We start from the raw sequence: 18,980 nt of genomic DNA on the forward strand, positions 1-18,980 counted from the left end.
CGTGTTGTTGTTAGCCTGTCTTGAGTTATTCTCACTTAATAATTTATAGCTTTTTATGTTTGTCTTGCTCTCTCACGCTCTTTATTTGTCTGCCTGTGTCTATCTCTATCTGTGTGTGTGTGTGTGTGTGTGTGTGTGTGTGTGTGTGCGCGCGTGTGTGTGTGTGTGTGCGTGTGTGTGTGTGTGTGTGTGTGCGTGTGTGTGTGTGTGTGTGAGTGCGTGCTTGTGTTAGTGTATGTTAGTGTGTGTGTGTGTGTGTGTGTGTGTGTGCGTGTGTGTGTGTGTGTGTGTGTGTGGTTATTCCCCCCTCTCTCTTTCGTCCACTCTCTGTCTCTGTCTCTCCCCCCTCTCTCCCCCTCTCTCCCCCCCCCTCTCTCTCTCTCTCTCTCTCTCTCTCTCTTTCTCTCTCTCACACAGTTTACTCTTATATTATAGAATGTAAACGAATATTCACATACAACACAGACAAAAGAAACTCCACGAAGAATGTCCAAATAATCTCCCAGCCCTCAGCGCACCCTCCCTCCCACCCCCCCCCCCCACCCCACTCAAAAGTTATCAGACAAGGTAAAGCCACTTCAAAAAATGTTTATATCTTTGCTCTCTTATGACTTACATCTTCTCTAATAATTGTTTTCTGTGCTTATCATTTTTGACAATAAATGCAGATGTTGCAGTGGATATTCAAATATGCACAAAGAAACATTCAAAGGAGCTTACATTTCAGACATTCTGACGCCGTGCTCTTTTAGTTTTTGTCAGATCTCTTTCCCAAGAGCTGTTACGGTGTGTCTGTAATTCTAATGTGCAAATATTTCTTGCACATGCACGGTATAAAATGCATGCACGTTAGAGACTGTGGTCGCTTTTCCCACCGACTTTGAACAGACTCTTGTCCTGACTAGATCTGTGTAACTGTGTTCATCAAATAATCCACCAAAATTGTTAGAAAACGCAGACTTTTCTTTTATCAATATGTCAGAAAAGAAGGCTGTGTTTTGCTCATGGGTTATCCCACGAAATCGGCGTATGGCTGCCTGAATGGCGGGGTAAAAACATACACGTAACAACCCACTTGTGCAAAAACATGAGTGGACGTGGGAGTTTCAGCCCACAAACGAAGAAGAAGAAGAAGAAGCTCATGGGTTATTAATGCTACATCCCTAATGGTGGCTCGTATGATATTACATCCATGTCTGTCACTACATAAGAATAATAAACTCGTCAGTCGGGGCTTTGGGGATGTAGCCTCTGAGTAACTTTCAGCTAACTTTATGTGTTTTCTGCATGTCCATAAGATATTGACTGTCCTTTTCCGAAAGCAGATAGCGAGGATCTCACTGCGTCTGTAGGGATTGCGGTCTTTTTGGCCTCCGGAGACCTATCCGTGTATTTATGCAGATCATTGTGTAATCTCCAGACAAACTTATAGCCTTGAAAATATACAGTTTGTCTTTCTCTCGGGACTTCTCAAGTTTCGTCCAGCTTTGCCAAGAAAATTGTGACCCAGACACCCTTTGAAGATGCTGAATTTTGTTTGCATATATACGTTGTATGGTCTCGAGAGAATTTTTTCTCTCTCTCTCTCTCTCTCTCTCTCTCTCTCTCTCTCTCTCTCTCTCTCTCTCTCTCTCTCTCTGTCTCTCTCTCTGTCTCTCTCTCTCTCTCTCTCTTCAACATGCTATTCATTTAATTGTGAACTATACTGGGCAAGAGCCAGAAAGAAAAACAAATTAAGATGCAATTCAGTATAATTCATTCCAAATTGATCAAGTTTAACTTGACCTCTTCTCTTTCTTCTTTCACATTTTCTTCCTTTCCAGTCAGCCCGAAGAAGTCAGCTATCAACAGCTTACGAATTGTTGGTAAAGAAATACCGTAACACTAGAAGTTCTTGTTGCGTTTTCTCTTGCGTTTTCTTCTTCCATTTCTTTTTCTGTTGGTATACAAAAAAAGGGAATTGAAAGGGAGGGGGTAGAAGGCAGGCAAATAACAGTGATAGTTTACATCAGTTTTGCTGTAGTTACAAGACATTGGAAACACCGGCCCGTCTGGCCCTTGTCGGGATCCCTGTGAAGATTTGACGCTGACGGACGCTGTCTTGTCCAATCTGCAATAACTTGGACGTCCTCGTCCTCCGATTGTCCTATTTCTCTCCCTGTCAATGAACACTCTTGCCCCTTTAGCTTGGATTAAAGGCACACTCCTTTTCGTGTGGCTCACCATCTCGGGTCTGGCCAGGCTTTTACAATAAGTAAGGCCATCCCTCCACTTGGTCACATACCAAAAATGAACACCCCGACTGCTGGCTGTAGTGAGTTGAGTTTTTTTTTAAATTATTCATTTTCACTGGCTTTTACGAAATTAATTAATCAACACACACAAATTCCCACTGGGCACATCATTATTTGGTATGGGACCAAGTGGAGTGACAGTCTTACCCCATGTAAAAAGCTTGACCAGATCTGAGAGTGTAAGCCGACCTGTTTACACGGGCAGAATTGTGCCTTTAATGAACAGCAAGACTTCCCTTCTACAACAATTCAAGATACCCTACTTCCTAGCCTTATCCCCTGTTCGTGTGTACACGCAGAAGAAGAAGTAGAAGAGCAAGAAAACGAAGAAGAGAAAGGGAGTGTTCTTTTCTCTAAGGCGAACCGAATGTAATACAAAGACAAAACGGACAGAGACAACGACAGAGACAACGCTGCAACCAATCAGGGACCAGTATTTTGAAATTGACCAATCGTCTACCACTGCCGTTGTCACTGCCTTCCGGTTATTGTCACTGCCTTCCGGGCGTTGTCTCTGTCCTGCTCTTAGCCAATCAGAATAGCTCTTACATGCGTCACAAACCGGAACAGACATCTCAGTTTGTTCTGTTTGTCTGCTTCTTAGTGTTGACTTTGATGCGGTCTTTTAATGCATCCAATACAGATTTGTTTGTATACACACCAACACAACACAAGACAGGAGTCGTTTACACATGCTCGTCTCAGTCTTTTGTCATCCTCCTTCTCGGTTACAATCTTCGCCCTCCCTATTGTAACATTTGGAGGGGGGAAATCTTCTGGCTCCGTCTTCCCCCTCTTGCAACCCCCTTCTCCCCCTCCTCCTCTTCTAGTTCCACAATCAACAAAAAGCTCTCTATCTTTCGCAGCGTCAAAAAGACTCTTATTTCTCTTTCCTCTTTCGTGTGAAGCTTTCCATCCTCTCTTCGTCATCCCGTTCTCTTGCCCCCTGCTCTCAAGAGCATCATTCCGGCATCATTCTGCTCCACCCCCCGTCCACTCGATCTTTCCTTTATAGCAGTTAAAGACAGCCTTTTTCAATTTCTTATTTTCTTTTCTAGGAAAATTATCAATATTTTCTTCCACTGCCACCGCGTTCCCCAACGTTTATATAAATGGGACCTTTCATTTGTCTCCGAATTCCGATAGCCTTTTCCCTCTTTTCTAGTCTAAGTGGCAATAATTCCCTCCCCGCCCCAATCCCTTCTTAACAGTTAAAGGCGCAGTCCTTCTCGTCAACTGCCCTAGAACTGCCCAGGCTTATACATGGAATGAGGTTATCCTTCCATTTGAGTTGGATTTTCTTGATGAAATAATTTCACAGATTGACTCTAGAGGCTTTCAAGAAATCAACTCCATTTGAGTTGGATTTTCATGATGAAACAATTTCACAGATTGACTCTAGAGGCTTTCAAGAAATCAATCAATCAATATGAGGCTTATATCGCGCGTATTCCGTGAGTGCAGTTATAAGCGCAGGGATTTTTTTATTTAAAAATTTTTTTTATGCAATTTATATCGCGCACATATTCAAGGCGCAGGGATTTATTTATGCCGTGTGAGATGGAATTTTTTTTACACAATACATCACGCATTCACATCGGCCAGCAGATCGCAGCCATTTCGGCGCATATCCTCCTTTTCACGCCGCGGCCTATTATTCCAAGTCACACGGGTATTTTGGTGGACAATTTTTTTTTTATCTATGCCCATACAATTTTGCCAGGAAAGACCCTTTTGTCAATCGTGGGATCTTTAACGTGTACACCCCAATGTAGTGTACTCCATTTGAGTTGGATTTTCATGATGAAACAATTTCACAGATTGACTCCAGAAGCTTTGAAGAAATTAATTAATATTAATAATTAATGATCGTTTGTTTTGATTCCATTACTGAAGAAGGAGTTTTTACTCCGAAATATTTATTTCATTTTGGTGTTTGAGTGTTATTTTTTATTCTTAAGAAATTAATTAATGTGAAAATCCCACTCTGCACAGAACGCAGCCAGGCAGTTGGTTCCCTGTATGTGTCCCGGTGGAGGAGAGGTCTGAGGTCGTAAGCTGCAGAGCTGTTTTCACGGAAAGGACTGAGCTTTTAACTCTTCTCCCTCCCTGCCCCCCCCCCCCCTCCCAACCCCCTTCGTGCACCCTCTTCGTACCTTCTGTATAACTCTCAATTGACAGCCCCCCCACCCCTTACCCCCCCCGCCCTTCCCCTCCCGGTTGATAGGGCGTACAACAATTAAGAATCGATCAATTGTATCGACTCATCAACTCTTACCTTCTCGTCACCCTTTGTTCTTATCCAACAAACTCCCTAAAACAGTTTCACTCGGTCCACTTGCATTTGCCCGTCTTTTTGCGTCAATATTACCTCCCCCCCCCCCCCCCAACTCCCCCAACCCTGATCCCCCCCCCCCCCAACCCTATTTTCTTTGCAATCAGCAATAATTCCTTGCTCTTATGTCCAATCTCACCTTGTTTGTCTCTCTCTCTGTCTCTCTCTGTCTCCCTTTCTCTTTGTATCTCTTTCTATGTGTCTCTCTCTCTTTGTTTCTAACTGTCTCTGTCTGTCTTTCTTTCTCTCTCTCTCTCTCTCTCTCTCTCTCTCTCTTTATCCCTCTCTCTTTCTCTGTCTCTGTCTCGTTCCATATCTTTCTGTGCTCCCTGCAATCACCAATAATCACTTGCTCTACCTCCTCTTACAAATAGTCTCTTCCTCTCCTCTTCCTTTGGATCATTCGACATCCATGCCCATCAGTTTTTCCTGCAATCATAGGAATTTTTGCTTTCATCTCTCCCCCTCTTCAGTTCACGTTCTTCATTAAAATTCACAGTCTCTATTTCCTCCCCATTATCATCTTACCCCATCTGGTGTTGTGTCACTTCTATTCGAATCAGGAGTGAATCGCTTCTCCTCTTCAATACCACCCTCTCCCCTCCCCCGGCCTACTTTTTTTTCTGATCGACCTCTTCTCCCTCCTCGTCCAATCTTGTACTGCTCCCCTTCTTCCTACTCCATCCTCTTTCTTCGTTTCCTCTTCCACCACTCCTGTGTCTCTTCCTCCTCCATCCTCTATCTTCGTCTCATCTTCCACCACTCCTGTGTCTCTTCCTCCTCCATCCTCTATCTTCGTCTCATCTTCCACCACTCCTGTGTCTCATCCTCCTCCATCCTCTATCTTCGTTTCATCTTCCACCACTCCTGTGTCTCTTCCTCCTCCATCCTCTATCTTCGTCTCATCTTCCACCACTCCTGTGTCTCAACCTCCTCCATCCTCTATCTTCGTCTCATCTTCCACCACTCCTGTGTCTCTTCCTCCTCCATCCTCTATCTTCGTCTCATCTTCCACCACTCCTGTGTCTCAACCTCCTCCATCCTCTATCTTCGTCTCATCTTCCACCACTCCTGTGTCTCTTCCTCCTCCATCCTCTATCTTCGTCTCATCTTCCACCACTCCTGTGTCTCTTCCTCCTCCATCCTCTATCTTCGTCTCATCTTCCACCACTCCTGTGTCTCTTCCTCCTCCATCCTCTATCTTCGTCTCATCTTCCACCATTCCTGTGTCTTTTCCTCCTCCATCCTCTATCTTCGTCTCATCTTCCACCACTCCTGTGTCTTTTCCTCCTCCATCCTCTATCTTCGTCTCATCTTCCACCATTCCTGTGTCTCTTCCTCCTCCATCCTCTATCTTCGTCTCATCTTCCACCACTCCTGTGTCTCATCCTCCTCCATCCTCTATCTTCGTCTCATCTTCCACCACTCCTGTGTCTCTTCCTCCTCCATCCTCTATCTTCGTCTCATCTTCCACCACTCCTGTGTCTCTTCCTCCTCCATCCTCTTTCCTTGTTTGCTCTTCAACCACTCCTGTGTTTCATCCTCCTCTACATTCGCCCCCCCCCCACTCCGTCACCCTTCTCCTGCTCTTCTTCCACCGTCTCCTACATTCCATCCTCCTTCTCATTCGTTTCCCCCACATTCACCATCCCTTCTCCTCTTTCGTCTCCTCCTCCTCCTCCCTCACTCAGCATCTCTCCTTCTCTTTCGTCTCCTCCTCCTCCCTCTAATCCATCCATCCTCCCCCTCCGTCTCCCACTCCTCGCCTTCCTCCCCCCCTCCGTCTCCTCTTTTTCCAGTCCCCCTCCCTGTCCGCCAGCCTCAACCCCTACCCTTAGCCGAACACCTCCATCTCACCTCTCTTTCGTCTTCTGACACACCTCAATGCGCCTGTGATGTTATTGATTATGCCAGTCCGTAGTCATGAGTTATGTTTTTTTCTTCTGAATAATTTGACCTTCGAGACTATGTAAGACTTGAAACTTGATGAGTTATGTCCTCTTTCTCAATAATTTGACACCAACTCTGTGTAAGGTTTGACACTTTAGGGCAAGGTTCTAAAGCGGTGAGCCCTTTTAAGTTTAAGAAAATTGAGTATTATCTGAGCCGCTCATTGCAGGACAGTACTGTGCTATTCAAAGTTTCAAAGACAGCTAGAGGCATACTAAAGTGGGATACGTTCGTGGTTTTGACAATATTGGTCAGAGAAGTATAACCACTATACAAAGAAAAGTTAAAAATAGAAACAACAACGACGACGACAACAAGAAAAAGAACAAGTCGCGTAAGGCGAAAATACAACATTTAGTCAAGTAGCTGTCGAACTCACAGAATGAAACTGAACGCAATGCCATTTTTCAGCAAGACCGTGTACTCGTAGCATCGTCAGTCCACCGCTCATGGCAAAGGCAATGAAATTGACAAGAAGAGCGGGGTAGTAGTTGCGCTAAGAAGGATAGCACGCTTTTCTGTACCTCTCTTTGTTTTAACTTTCTGAGCGTGTTTTTAATCCAAACATATCATATCTATATGTTTTTGGAATCAGGAACCGACAAGGAATAAGATGAAAGTGTTTTTAAATTGATTTCGACAATTTAATTTTGATAATAATTTGTATATATTTAATTTTCAGAGCTTGTTTTTAATCCAAATATAACATATTTATATGTTTTTGGAATCAGAAAATGATGGAGAATAAGATAAACGTAAATTTAGATCGTTTTATAAATTTTTTTTTTTTTTTACAATTTTCAGATTTTTAATGACCAAAGTCATTAATTAATTTTTAAGCCACCAAGCTGAAATGCAATACCGAAGTCCGGGCTTCGTCAAAGATTACTTGACCAAAATTTCAACCAATTTGGTTGAAAAATGAGGGCGTGACAGTGCCGCCTCAACTTTCACGAAAAGCCGGATATGACGTCATCAAAGACATTTATCAAAAAAATGAAAAAAACGTTCGGGGATTTCATACCCAGGAACTCTCATGTCAAATTTCATAAAGATCGGTCCAGTAGTTTAGTCTGAATCGCTCTACACACACACAGACAGACACACACACACACGCACATACACCACGACCCTCGTCTCGATTCCCCCCTCTACGTTAAAACATTTAGTCAAAACTTGACTAAATGTAAAAAGAACAAGAACAACGGCAACAACAACAATTACTTTCGTGAACACTTAATGATTTACAACACAAAACATTCACTAGAACATCCCTCTGTTGCGGACACAGAGTTGATTGGTTGGTTTGTTGGTTAGTTGTTTAACTGCACATACTCTACCATGCCTCACAATTACCTCCAATATATTTCACAATTACCTAAATCCGGAGCCTTGCCGAAGATTTGAAGCAAAGATCATCATTACTAAACTGCATCATCAAGAGATATTTTTTTAAAGTTAGCTTTTGTGTAAAGTCAATGTTGTAATGTGATTTTCGCTTGCTTTCCGCTGGTCGAATATACAGAATCATTGGGCCAATGATGACTTTTGTTAGTCGGAAATTAATTTATTCTGCAACATGACTGTATATTGAATCAAAGATATCGTTCGTCTTGCTGCGACGTCCAGGGCCACTGCAATACGGACGTTAGTGTTGCAGTTACATTTGAATGTCAAGGTTCACACCATTTCTTTGATGTACCCGTAAAAAGACACCCCCCCCCCTCCATTCCCCTCGCCCCGCTCTCCCTCCTGCACCCCACCCCCATCTCCCACCACCTCCCCTGCATAATGTCAACTTTGATAACTTGGTTTCTTTGTGCCCTGTGTGCTTGTTCTGCCTTGTCCATGGCACGATACAAGTCACAGTACAGTCAAAGGTGTGTTGGTAAAACTGTCTGATGTCGCTGTAATTCAGAAGTTTGCTGTGTACTGCCCGCGCATGACGATGTGGGCCAGAGCTTTGAAGTTGTACATCAACATGTGTGCACGCACGAGCGCACACACGCACGCATACACGCTCGCACGCAGACACACACATACACGCTCACACGTGCGCATGCATTGCACTGGCACACACACACATACACACACTGAGCGGAGAGATAAACGGACAGGGAGGGACTAATACAGAGAGAGAGAGAGAGTGAGAGAGAGAGAGATATACAGAACTTGAAAGATTTAGAGACAGAGGAACAGGCGGACAAACAGAAAATGACAACTCCGCATCAAATACAACCTTACCACTACACTAGTCTTCGTTAGGGTGGAAAACTGCCGCAACAACTTGCACATTGTGTCGCCTTCTCGCAGCGAGTTGAAAAAGGGCGCTAATAAACGGTCTGCGACGTTGAAGAGTTGACAAGGGAGGCTACTAACTGCAGCTTGGGGTTGAACATGGAGGGTGGAGAGGGAGGGGAGCAAATAAGAGCGGTTCTCGTTCATCACTGTCACAGCGAACCTGTAAAACGCGGCAATGGAGATGAGTTTCTTCATAATAATGCCCCGTGCACATCGCTTCACTCTCCCGGGGGATCATAACCACTGGGATGAATAGAGTCATTCAAGAGGAGGGGGTTATTTAAAGGTGGTCGTCTACATTTTTGCTTTTTTTTCAATAATCTTATGGTTAGATTTCGCTAAAAAGTTATGTCAGATGATGAATGAACCATGGGGAAAAAAAGTTATAGAAAAAAATATATATGTAAAAAAAGATTTTATTTTTGGGTAGCGTGACTCACGCTTTCAATATTTTGTTTTCTGTTTGCTGAGAACATGTGCTTTGCCTAAAAATACTGACCAATCAAATTCATGTCACTGTGCTTATAGCCACGCCCAAACAAGTGCAGCAACAGTTTGACACTGGAGCGCTGTCCACGCTTTTTTTTTAAACGCACGAAATGCACGGGATTTGAGAGGAGTTTTGCGCTTGGCATTTTCCAAATAAGGATATCCTACTATGAGTACTACGCTGGAATACTACAATGAATTTTCAAACGGCTGCACTGGCTTCGTCTTTCCTGATCGAAAGGGGGTGTATTGTTGATACTTGTAGATAATAGACTGCATTTTAATGGTCAAATGGCGATTTCGGTATAAAAATGTAGACAAGGACCTTTAAAGCTGCCTTCCTGCTCAGAGCACGTTTTCCTTGATGATTCAAAGCCTTTGGTCCTGGAACAATAAGTTGGAGGTGTTCACAAGATGTTGGTCTTTGACCCCAAAGCTGTTTGACACAAAAGCACTAGATTCACACGTTTGGTCTTGAAAGCAACTACATTCAAGCTTTAGGTCCTGAAACCCAAGCTGTTTATAGAAAAGCGCTACATCCCAGCGTTTGGTCCTAAAACCAAAAGCTGTTTCTGCAAAAGCGCTACATTCAAGCGTGTGGTCCTAAAACCCAAAAACTGTAAGTAGAAAATTACTAGAATCTAGCCTTTAGAACCCAAAGTTGTTTTTAAAACACTTAATTGAAGTGTTTGGTCCTAAAAGTTCAAGCAGTTTGTACAATAGGACTACATTCAAGTGTTTGGACCTAAAAGTTCAAGCAGTTTGTACAATAGGACTACATTCAAGTGTTTGGACCTAAAAGTTCAAGCAGTTTGTACAATAGGACTACATTCAAGTGTTTGGACCTAAAAGTTCAAGCAGTTTGTACAATAGGACTACATTCAAGTGTTTGGTCCTAGAAGTTCAAGCAGTTTGTACAATAGGACTACATTCAAGTGTTTGGACCTAAAAGTTCAAGCAGTTTGTACAATAGGACTACATTCAAGTGTTTGGTCCTAAAAGTTAAAGCAGTTTGTACAATAGGACTACATTCAAGTGTTTGGTCCTAAAAGTTAAAGCAGTTTGTACAATAGAACTACATTCAAGTGTTTGGACCTAAAAGTTAAAGCAGTTTGTACAATAGGACTACATTCAAGTGTTTGGTCCTACAAGTTAAAGCAGTTTGTACAATAGGACTACATTCAAGTGTTTGGTCCTAAAAGTTCAAGCAGTTTGTACAATAGGACTACATTCAAGTGTTTGGTCCTACAAGTTCAAGCAGTTTGTACAATAGGACTACATTCAAGTGTTTGGTCCTAAAAGTTCAAGCAGTTTGTACAATAGGACTACATTCAAGTGTTTGGTCCTAAAAGTTCAAGCAGTTTGTACAATAGGACTACATTCAAGTGTTTGGTCCTGCAAGTTCAAGCAGTTTGTACAATAGGACTACATTCAAGTGTTTGGTCCTAAAAGTTCAAGCAGTTTGTACAATAGGACTACATTCAAGTGTTTGGTCCTAAAAGTTCAAGCAGTTTGTACAATAGGACTACATTCAAGCTTGAGGCCCCAAGCTGTGTGTAGGTTGAAAACACCATCACAAGGTTTTTTCTCAACGGTTTGAAGTCGCCCACAAGTTGGGTCGGTCGGATGGAACGGCCGGTTTTAGATAAACATATTTTAAGGGAACACGCTCTCAGATCGCTTTGAAAGTTATGCAATGAGGTTCAGGGTTTGAAATAATGGTAACATGCAGCAAGACTGTCTTAATTTGCAAAACAAGTACACACATGTAACATGCAATAGAAAGTGCACTCTTGTGTGAGAATTTGGCTATTTCCCTTGACAGCGTTAACGCGACTCAATATTGTCAGTTACCAGGGCCGCTGGGTCCCCAGTGGCGCAACTGACGTAAACCAGCTCCGCACTATTTTTAAACTAAGTTTAAACTTCAGCACAGGAGAGAAGCAGCGCCTGGATGCTCATTCAATCACTTTGACTTGATTAAGTAGCAGACTTGTGGGGTTTTTTCTCGAGCAAATCTGCCGCGTCTTCATTACGGTATACTGGATCCCCAAATTCTTCAAATTCTTCAAATTCGCCAGAAACTCATACAAACACGGTAAGATGAATAGTATCCCTCTAAAAAAGTGGAAGGTTGCTCGTCTCCTTTGTAAAAGCCTGGTGACCTCTTTCGAGGTGTACATGATCTTGTACATACGAGAAGGAAGTTACCCATCTTAAGGCGGGGAAATGGAATTAGGAAGGGAAATAAGGAGAGTGACAGGGAACAAAAGTGGGAAGGGATATGGGGCGATTGCATGGAGGGTCAGTCATAAAACGCAATGTGTCTTGCGTAAATAATCGCAACCTACTTCTTCTTTTCCGTTTGTTAGTCTTCATGTCTGATTGTTTGCCGGTCTCAGATTATCTGTCCCTGTCCCTGTCCGTCCCTGTCTCTGTCCCTGCCCCTGCCCCTGTCCCTGTCCCTACCCCTGTCCCTGCCCCTGCCCCTGTCCCTGCCCCTGTCCCTGTCCATGTCCCTACCCCTGTCCCTGTCCCTACCCCTGTCCCTACCCCTGCCCCTGCCCCTGTCCCTGTCCCTACCCCTGTCCCTACCCCTGCCCCTGTCCCTACCCCTGCCCCTGTCCCTGTCCCTACCCCTGTCCCTACCCCTGCCCCTGTCCCTACCCCTGTCCCTGTCCCTACCCCTGCCCCTGTCCCTACCCCTGCCCCTGTCCCTACCCCTGTCCCTGTCCCTACCCCTGCCCCTGTCCCTACCCCTGTCCCTGTCCCTACCCCTGTCCCTACCCCTGTCCCTGTCCCTACCCCTGTCCCTGTCCCTACCCCTGTCCCTGTCCCTACCCCTGCCCCTGTCCCTACCCCTGCCCCTGTCCCTACCCCTGTCCCTGTCCCTACCCCTGCCCCTGTCCCTACCCCTGTCCCTGTCCCTACCCCTGTCCCTGTCCCTACCCCTGTCCCTGTCCCTACCCCTGCCCCTGTCCCTACCCCTGTCCCTGTCCCTACCCCTGTCCCTGTCCCTACCCCTGCCCCTGTCCCTACCCCTGCCCCTGTCCCTACCCCTGTCCCTGTCCCTACCCCTGTCCCTGTCCCTACCCCTGTCCCTGTCCCTACCCCTGCCCCTGTCCCTACCCCTGCCCCTGTCCCTACCCCTGCCCCTGTCCCTGTCCCTGTCCCTGTCCCTGTCCCTACCCCTGCCCCTGTCCCTACCCCTGTCCCTGTCCCTACCCCTGCCCCTGTCCCTACCCCTGTCCCTGTCCCTACCCCTGCCCATGTCCCTACCCCTACCCCTGTCCCTACCCCTGCCCCTGTCCCTACCCCTGTCCCTGTCCCTACCCCTGCCCATGTCCCTACCCCTGCCCCTGTCCCTACCCCTGCCCCTGTCCCTACCCCTGCCCCTGTCCCTGTCCCTACCCCTGTCCCTGTCCCTACCCCTGCCCCTGTCCCTACCCCTGCCCCTGTCCCTACCCCTGTCCCTGTCCCTACCCCTGCCCCTGTCCCTACCCCTGTCCCTGCCCCTGTCCCTACCCCTGCCCCTGTCCCTACCCCTGTCCCTGTCCCTACCCCTGCCCCTGTCCCTACCCCTGCCCCTGTCCCTACCCCTGTCCCTGTCCCTACCCCTGCCCCTGTCCCTACCCCTGTCCCTGCCCCTGTCCCTACCCCTGTCCCTGTCCCTACCCCTGCCCCTGTCCCTACCCCTGTCCCTGCCCCTGTCCCTACCCCTGCCCCTGTCCCTGTCCCTACCCCTGTCCCTGTCCCTACCCCTGCCCCTGTCCCTACCCCTGCCCCTGTCCCTACCCCTGTCCCTGTCCCTACCCCTGCCCCTGTCCCTACCCCTGTCCCTGTCCCTACCCCTGCCCCTGTCCCTACCCCTGCCCCTGTCCCTACCCCTGCCCCTGTCCCTACCCCTGTCCCTGTCCCTACCCCTGTCCCTGTCCCTGTCCCTGTCCCTGTCCCTACCCCTGTCCCTGTCCCTACCCCTGTCCCTGTCCCTACCCCTGTCCCTGTCCCTACCCCTGCCCCTGTCCCTACCCCTGCCCCTGTCCCTACCCCTGTCCCTGTCCCTACCCCTGTCCCTGTCCCTACCCCTGCCCCTGTCCCTACCCCTGTCCCTGTCCCTACCCCTGCCCCTGTCCCTACCCCTGCCCCTGTCCCTACCCCTGTCCCTGTCCCTGTCCCTGTCCCTACCCCTGTCCCTGTCCCTGTCCCTGTCCCTGCCCCTACCCCTGTCCCTACCCCTGCCCCTGTCCCTGTCCCTACCCCTGCCCCTGTCCATGTCCATGTCCCTGTCCCTGTCCCTGTCCCTGTCCATGTCCCTGTCCATGTCCCTGTCCATGTCCCTGTCCCTGTCCCTGTCCATGTCCATGTCCCTGTCCCTACCCCTGTCCCTGTCCCTACCCCTGTCCCTACCCCTGCCCCTGTCCCTACCCCTGTCCCTGTCCCTGCCCCTGTCCCTACCCCTGCCCCTGTCCCTACCCCTGTCCCTACCCCTGCCCCTGTCCCTACCCCTGTCCCTACCCCTGTCCCTACCCCTGCCCCTGTCCCTACCCCTGCCCCTGTCCCTACCCCTGTCCCTGTCCCTACCCCTGCCCCTGTCCCTACCCCTGCCCCTGTCCCTACCCCTGTCCCTACCCCTGCCCCTGTCCCTACCCCTGTCCCTGTCCCTACCCCTGCCCCTGTCCCTACCCCTGTCCCTGTCCCTGTCCCTACCCCTGTCCCTACCCCTGCCCCTGTCCCTACCCCTGTCCCTGTCCCTACCCCTGCCCCTGTCCCTACCCCTGTCCCTGTCCCTACCCCTGCCCCTGTCCCTACCCCTGTCCCTGTCCCTGTCCCTACCCCTGTCCCTACCCCTGCCCCTGTCCCTACCCCTGTCCCTGTCCCTACCCCTGCCCCTGTCCCTACCCCTGTCCCTACCCCTGCCCCTGTCCCTACCCCTGTCCCTACCCCTGCCCCTGTCCCTACCCCTGTCCCTGTCCCTACCCCTGCCCCTGTCCCTACCCCTGTCCCTGTCCCTACCCCTACCCCTGTCCCTACCCCTGTCCCTGTCCCTACCCCTGTCCCTGTCCCTACCCCTGCCCCTGTCCCTACCCCTGTCCCTGTCCCTACCCCTGCCCCTGTCCCTACCCCTGCCCCTGTCCCTACCCCTGTCCCTACCCCTGTCCCTAGCCCTGCCCCTGTCCCTGTCCCTACCCCTGCCCCTGTCCCTACCCCTGCCCCTGTCCCTACCCCTGTCCCTGTCCCTACCCCTGCCCCTGTCCCTACCCCTGTCCCTGTCCCTACCCCTGCCCCTGTCCCTACCCCTGTCCCTGTCCCTGTCCCTACCCCTGTCCCTACCCCTGCCCCTGTCCCTACCCCTGTCCCTGTCCCTACCCCTGCCCCTGTCCCTACCCCTGTCCCTACCCCTGCCCCTGTCCCTACCCCTGTCCCTGTCCCTGTCCCTGTCCCTACCCCTGCCCCTGTCCCTACCCCTGCCCCTGTCCCTACCCCTGTCCCTGTCCCTGTCCCTGTCCCTACCCCTGCCCCTGTCCCTACCCCTGCCCCTGTCCCTACCCCTGTCCCTGTCCCTGTCCCTACCCCTGTCCCTACCCCTGTCCCTGTCCCTACCCCTGCCCCTGTCCCTACCCCTGTCCCTGCCCCTGCCCCTGTCCCTACCCCTACCCCTGTCCCTGTCCCTACCCCTGTCCCTGTCCCTGTCCCTACCCCTGCCCCTGTCCCTGTCCCTACCCCTGTCCCTGTCCCTGTCCCTACCCCTACCCCTGTCCCTGTCCCTACCCCTGCCCCTGTCCCTACCCCTGTCCCTGCCCCTGTCCCTACCCCTGTCCCTACCCCTGTCCCTGTCCCTGTCCCTACCCCTGTCCCTGTCCCTACCCCTGTCCCTGTCCCTACCCCTGTCCCTACCCCTGTCCCTGTCCCTACCCCTGCCCCTGTCCCTACCCCTGTCCCTGTCCCTACCCCTGTCCCTACCCCTGCCCCTGTCCCTGCCCCTGCCCCTGTCCCTACCCCTACCCCTGTCCCTGTCCCTACCCCTACCCCTGTCCCTGTCCCTACCCCTGTCCCTGTCCCTGTCCCTACCCCTGTCCCTGTCCCTGTCCCTACCCCTGCCCCTGTCCCTACCCCTGTCCCTACCCCTACCCCTGTCCCTACCCCTGTCCCTGTCCCTGTCCCTACCCCTGTCCCTGTCCCTGTCCCTGTCCCTGTCCCTGTCCCTGTCCCTACCCCTGTCCCTACCCCTGCCCCTGTCCCTACCCCTGTCCCTGTCCCTGTCCCTGTCCCTGTCCCTACCTCTGTCCCTACCCCTACCCCTGTCCCTACCCCTGTCCCTGTCCCTACCCCTGCCCCTGTCCCTACCCCTGTCCCTGTCCCTACCCCTGCCCCTGTCCCTACCCCTGCCCCTGTCCCTACCCCTACCCCTGTCCCTACCCCTGTCCCTGTCCCTACCCCTGCCCCTGTCCCTACCCCTGTCCCTGTCCCTACCCCTGCCCCTGTCCCTACCCCTGCCCCTGTCCCTGTCCCTACCCCTGTCCCTACCCTTACCCCTGTCCCTACCCCTGTCCCTGTCCCTACCCCTGTCCCTGTCCCTGTCCCTGTCCCTACCCCTGTCCCTGTCCCTACCCCTGCCCCTGTCCCTACCCCTGTCCCTGTCCCTGTCCCTGTCCCTGTCCCTGTCCCTACCCCTGTCCCTGTCCCTACCCCTGCCCCTGTCCCTACCCCTGTCCCTGTCCCTACCCCTGTCCCTGTCCCTACCCCTGTCCCTGTCCCTACCCCTGTCCCTGTCCCTACCCCTGCCCCTGTCCCTACCCCTGTCCCTGTCCCTGTCCCTGTCCCTGTCCCTGTCCCTGCCCCTGTCCCTACCCCTGCCCCTGTCCCTGTCCCTGTCCCTACCCCTGTCCCTGTCCCTGTCCCTACCCCTGTCCCTGTCCCTGTCCCTGTCCCTGTCCCTACCCCTGTCCCTACCCCTGCCCCTGTCCCTGTCCCTACCCCTGTCCCTGTCCCTGTCCCTGTCCCTGTCCCTACCCCTGTCCCTGTCCCTACCCCTGCCCCTGTCCCTACCCCTGTCCCTACCCCTACCCCTGTCCCTGTCCCTGTCCCTACCCCTGTCCCTGTCCCTGTCCCTGTCCCTACCCCTGCCCCTGTCCCTACCCCTGCCCCTGTCCCTGTCCCTGTCCCTACCCCTGTCCCTGTCTTTGTCCCTGCCCCTGTCCCTACCCCTGTCCCTGTCCCTACCCCTGCCCCTGTCCCTACCCCTGTCCCTGTCCCTACCCCTGCCCCTGTCCCTACCCCTGTCCCTGTCCCTGTCCCTACCCCTGTCCCTACCCCTGCCCCTGTCCCTACCCCTGTCCCTGTCCCTACCCCTGTCCCTACCCCTGTCCCCACCCCTGTCCCTGTCCCTGTCCCTACCCCTGTCCCTACCCCTGTCCCTGTCCCTACCCCTGTCCCTGTCCCTACCCCTGTCCCTGTCCCTACCCCTGTCCCTGTCCCTGTCCCTACCCCTGTCCCTACCCCTGTCCCTACCCCTGTCCCTACCCCTGTCCCTGTCCCTACCCCTGTCCCTGTCCCTACCCCTGCCCCTGTCCCTACCCCTGTCCCTGTCCCTGCCCCTGTCCCTGTCCCTGTCCCTGTCCCTGTCCCTACCCCTGTCCCTGTCCCTACCCCTGCCCCTGTCCCTACCCCTGTCCCTGTCCCTACCCCTGTCCCTGTCCCTACCCCTGTCCCTGTCCCTGTCCCTACCCCTGTCCCTGTCCCTACCCCTGCCCCTGTCCCTACCCCTGTCCCTGTCCCTACCCCTGTCCCTGTCCCTGCCCCTGTCCCTGTCCCTGTCCCTGTCCCTGTCCCTGTCCCTACCCCTGTCCCTGTCCCTACCCCTGTCCCTGTCCCTACCCCTGTCCCTGTCCCTGCCCCGACACATACACAAGCACACACACACAAGCACACACACACACACACACACACACGCTCACTCACTCCCTCACTCACTCATTCACCCACTCACTCACACCTATGCACACGAACATACGCGCATCTTGCACGTGTCTCACCTGAAACGGGATTGGATTCTGGATACATAATTGCCAGCGACTAGCACAGACCTTTCTTTTTTGCATGTTCCCCTCATTTGTTTCATGAATAAACTCTCTTTACTTCTCCTCCTTCCTTCTCCAATCCCATCTCCCTTTACCCCCCCCCCCCCCCCACCCCACACCCACCTCACAACTTTGCCACCACCTTCAACACACTCTTCCACTGACGAGCAAAACTATCAATCGTTACTCCCTGCAATATATTCTACTGTAAAGTTGCACCTGTGTAATCTTCACACTCTCTGCACCTTTATGATACGCTTCATAATCACTGGGGAGGTTTCGCTGTTTACGCTCCGAACCTTCCCATCGTCCCTCCTCGTGTTTTCTAATCCGGGTCTTTCCTTTTTGGTGATTTCAACGAGCTTTTCATTCGTTTCGGAAGTGAGCATGAGTTGAACACGCACACGCACGTGCTGCATGCGGTGTACACAAAGAAGAGAAAAAGAATATGATGTGCCAAAACCGTTTTTGTGTGCTGAAAGGATTTTCCAAATTAGAAAACGTGGCCAAAAGAAGAGAGAGAGAGAGGGAGAGGGAGAGGGAGAGAGAGAGAGAGAGAGAGAGAGAGAGAGAGAGAGAGAGAGAGAGAGAGAGACAGACAGACAGACAGACAGACAGACAGAGAGGGGGGATAGATACAACGAGACAGAGAGAGAGAGAGAGGGATAGAGACAAAGAGATACAAACAGAGACAGAGACAGAGAGAGATAGGAAAACAAGAGAGTGAGAGAGGGGGGATATAGACGAAGAGAGAAAGAGAGAGAGAGATAGATAAGAAGAGAGAGAGATAGAGAGAGAGAGACAGACAGACAGACAGACAGACAGCCAGAGGCAGACAGAGAGAGAGAGAGAAAGAGAGGAGACATACAATTGACAATGTAAAGAAGTACATGACTTTTTTGTTTTCATAAGTTGTGTACTCGTTTCTCTTTCCGTGCATGGATAACGGTAGTCTTCTGCTGAACAGGTTAGCTCAAGGCGTGAAATGTCATGGATGGTTGCATGTAGATATGCCTATAATTAAACGTGTTTACGCGCTTTGATGGCACTACTTTGTCATCCAATTAGCTCAAACTAACCTCTGGTATTTTTTTTCTTTCTTTAAATAAGGTTATAATTGATATGATATTTGTTTATTTATTATTTAATTGGAAATATAAGAATTTGAGTAAGAAAAAAAAATTAGCTATGAAGAAGGATGCTCACCGCCCAAAAGAAGAGAAAAACAAGTCGCGTAAGGCGAAATAACAACATTAATTTTAGTCAAGCTGTCGAACTCACAGAATGAAACTGAACGCACTGCTTTTTTTCCAAGACCACATACTCGTAGTTTCGTCAGTCCACTGCTCGTGGCAAAGGCAGTGAAATCGACAAGCCATGCAGAATAGTGCGGTAGTGGTCGCGCTGAGCAGGATAACACGCTTTTCTGTATGTGTATTCTTTTTAGATTACTGAGTTTGTTTTTAATCCAAACATATCATATCTATATGTTTTTGGAATCAGGGACAGACAAGGAATAAGATGAAATTGTTT

The 18,980-nt window shown here is 50.4% G+C and overlaps 1 protein-coding gene across 1 annotated transcript; it reads right to left on the minus strand.

The window, feature by feature from the left end:
- Positions 1–5,656: 5,656 nt before the first annotated feature.
- On the minus strand, positions 5,657–5,953 carry LOC138969682 (uncharacterized abhydrolase domain-containing protein DDB_G0269086-like). Its single transcript, XM_070342540.1, has one exon. It carries the CDS (start codon positions 5,951–5,953, stop codon positions 5,657–5,659), a length of 297 nt encoding a protein of 98 aa, XP_070198641.1.
- Between the last annotated feature and the right edge of the window lie 13,027 nt (positions 5,954–18,980).

This window comes from Littorina saxatilis, linkage group LG6 (genome assembly GCF_037325665.1).
Source record: "Littorina saxatilis isolate snail1 linkage group LG6, US_GU_Lsax_2.0, whole genome shotgun sequence".
NCBI lineage: Eukaryota > Metazoa > Mollusca > Gastropoda > Littorinimorpha > Littorinidae > Littorina > Littorina saxatilis.

Bases quoted from the DNA above. Each gene is read 5' to 3' on its own strand.
- LOC138969682 (XM_070342540.1), bottom strand. From the start codon at position 5,953: ATGGTGGAAGATGAGACGAAGATAGAGGATGGAGGAGGAAAAGACACA.